Source organism: Apium graveolens, chromosome 4, assembly GCF_009905375.1.
Source record: "Apium graveolens cultivar Ventura chromosome 4, ASM990537v1, whole genome shotgun sequence".
Lineage (NCBI taxonomy): Eukaryota > Viridiplantae > Streptophyta > Magnoliopsida > Apiales > Apiaceae > Apium > Apium graveolens.
The window spans coordinates 251,539,771-251,542,747 of NC_133650.1; the positions used below are offsets into that span (position 1 = coordinate 251,539,771).

The window sequence follows — 2,977 nt, forward strand, 5'->3', positions numbered from 1 at the left end:
AATTTATTAATTTAAATGATGATTTGATTGATGTTGAGGATGAAAATGAGGAAAATGAGGTTGAAAATGATAATGATAATGTTGAGGGTGAGGATGAAGATGATAATGTAGAGGATGCAAATATGTATGAAAATGTTGATGGGGGAGTTCCATATTTGAATCAAAATTTTCAAAGTGTGGATAAGGCCAGTCATTTTTTTGGGCTTATGCTTTACGAGATGGACTTGTTATTAAAATTCAAGCGAGCCATCGTAATAAAGACAACGAGATATATGGTCGTTTATATATTTGTAGGCTTTATGGAAAAAGTGTCGTCGCCGAGAGTAGTCAAAATAAACAGCGTAGAGAGGTTCTTCCTAAAAGTGAGTGCAAGGTGAGGATGTATGTCAATTATCAAAAGAAAAAAACGTCTTTGGGAGGTAACTAGCCTTGAATTGGTACACAACCACGGTCTTGTTTCCCCTAGTAAGATGAGTTTGGTACAACACGAAAGACATGTCAACACCGCTACCCGTAGTTTGATTAAAACGCTTTATGATTCGGGGGTTCGTAATTGTCAAGTAATGAATGTGACTGGCAATATTCATGGAGGTAATGATAAAGTTGGTTTCAATGTTCAACATGTTAGGAATGTGTTAAGAGATAAGAGGAAGAAAAGGTTTGAGATTGGTGACGTCCAAGCGGGGTTGGACTTGTTGCATAGGTTGAATGAAAAAAATGGTTCTAAATATTTTATTAGGACCAAAGTTGATGAAGAGAATCGTTTGAAGTGTCTAGTATGGATTGATCTGAGATATTTAATGGCCTATCAAAATTTTAGCGATGTTGTGGTTTTTGATACCACTTATCGGGCAAATAGATATACAATGTCATTTGTCCCATTTACCGAAGTCAATCATCATTATCAATCGGTGATTTTCGGGTTTGTATTGATGCGGGATGAACACGCGTCGACTTTTGAGTGGATTCTTCGTAGTTGGCTTGCAGGTGTGGGGAATAAGCCTCCATTGACTATAATCACGGATCAAGATCAAGCCATGGCAAGCGCTATTGCGATTATACTCTCGAATACTACCAATTTATTGTGTTCTTGGCACATAAGTCAAAAATTCCCCGAGAAATTAGCTCATTATTATTCGGATTTTCCAGAATTTAAGACGGACTTTAACCATTATATTTATAAATCTGTCACCGAATGTATTTTTGAGGCTAGATGGGCATCGTTTGTGGAAAAGTATCACTTGCAAGAGCATAAATGGTTAAATGGGTTATATGAGTTGAAGCACAAGTGGATTCTTGCATATACTAGAAACACATTTTCGGCGTTTTAAAATAGTACATCGAGAAGCGAGGGGATGAATTCTTTCTTTGATAAGTATGTGAGTTCGGCAACCGGTTTGAAGGAATTAATTGAAAATGCCCAAAAAGTATTGGGAAGGCAATTCATGAGGGAGAATGAAGAAGATTATGTCATGATTAATCTAAAACATCCCATGAAAATGCATACCACATTGGAGTATCATGCTTCTTGTATTTACACTAATGAAATGTTTAGAAGATTTCATGATGATTTGGTTGAGTCTTCAAAATACTTCATTGAAAAAGACCGACGAGCTTGTGAAGAAGGAGAGAGAATGAGGGATGTCTATACGTACTATAGTTATTATAGGCCCATGTCCGAGCCTACGAGAAAAAATGTTTATTTTGTGGCATTCGAGAAAGCAAGCTTTTTGGGAATGTGTATGTGTAGAATGTTTGAACATTCGGGGCTACCTTGTAGACACCTATTGGCGGTATTCACTAAGAAACGGGTTTCAGAAATTCCCCCGTATTTTATAAAATCGAGGTGGACAATGCATGCCAATAGAGTTGATGGTGTGTTGCCTTACGATTTGGATGTTGGACAAAGTCATGCGATGACCTCAACCGATCGATTTAATAGCATGACAATGTTAACCATGAGTTTTTGTCAAAGTAGCATTGCATCCAAGGAATGGTATGATTATGCCGTTAGATTTATGAATCGAGAAATACCAATTCTCGAAAGAATGAGCGTTGATGGAATTAAATCTTACGAAATCAATTCTCATGCTCCAAATATAAATGCTCATGAAGAACTAATTCTTGACCCTATTATGTCCCAAACTAAAGGGAGGAAAAAGGACGTTCATTTCAAAAGTCCCATAGAATAGATTGGTAAAAAGGAGAGGCCGCTAAGAAAGTTCAACTATTGTCAAATGGAAGGCCATGATAAAAGAAAGTGTGCTAGTAGACTAGAAGATCATAAAATGCTTAAGAATTACAAAATTAGTAGTGCAGTATTTTGTAACGAAATGTTTTTTATGAATTTGAACTTCTTATATTTAACCTTGCTTTCTTCTTGGTTATGTTAATTGTCATATAATTGCATATTATTGTCATATAATTATGTTTTATTATGATAGGTAACATGACTAGCGAGTATAGTGGTGACAACAACTCCGGTCATAGTTGTGATTCGGTTTCCCATGTTAGCAACACATTCTCGGACTCACAACTAAGCGACTCGTGGTATGAGGACAATGACAAGGAAGTTGTGGTCTCACCAACCTTTAGTGATATGGAAGATGCATGTGGTGAGTTGATGCCCCTTGTGGACAATGATGAGCCGCCCCATGTGGACAATGATGAGCCGGACTTGTACCCACCCGATGAGGAGGCTTACCGGGCCAAAAATTGGATCGAGGCATGCAATTGGATGGGGGGTAGTGAACCGTGGAGATTGGTGAACTCTCATCTGCATTCGTACTTCTTTCGAATCTTGAATTTGGGAAATAACACGTCTGATGGAAAATGGAAAAATACGGATGGAATAGCGGTAAGCTTGTTAAATGTGATCGGATTGCCGATATTGTAAACTTGAGGCCTTGAGAGGGTTGTAATATGGACTAAATGCGCATTGAATATGTGAAGGGTTGGGTTTCACACCTAACAGGAG

General features: G+C 37.8%; 2 protein-coding genes across 2 annotated transcripts; both read left to right on the forward strand.

The window, feature by feature from the left end:
- The first annotated feature begins 470 nt into the window (after positions 1-470).
- On the forward strand, positions 471-1,331 carry LOC141719508 (protein FAR1-RELATED SEQUENCE 5-like). The gene has a single exon (XM_074521887.1). The coding sequence runs from the start codon at positions 471-473 to the stop codon at positions 1,329-1,331; it is 861 nt and encodes a 286-aa protein (XP_074377988.1).
- Positions 1,332-1,355: 24 nt separating this feature from the next.
- On the forward strand, positions 1,356-2,192 carry LOC141719509 (protein FAR1-RELATED SEQUENCE 5-like). The gene has a single exon (XM_074521888.1). The coding sequence runs from the start codon at positions 1,356-1,358 to the stop codon at positions 2,190-2,192; it is 837 nt and encodes a 278-aa protein (XP_074377989.1).
- The last annotated feature ends 785 nt before the right edge of the window (positions 2,193-2,977 follow it).

Excerpts from the sequence above, each read along its gene's own strand:
- LOC141719508 (XM_074521887.1), top strand. The coding sequence starts at position 471 with ATGAGTTTGGTACAACACGAAAGACATGTCAACACCGCTACCCGTAGT.
- LOC141719509 (XM_074521888.1), top strand. The coding sequence starts at position 1,356 with ATGAATTCTTTCTTTGATAAGTATGTGAGTTCGGCAACCGGTTTGAAG.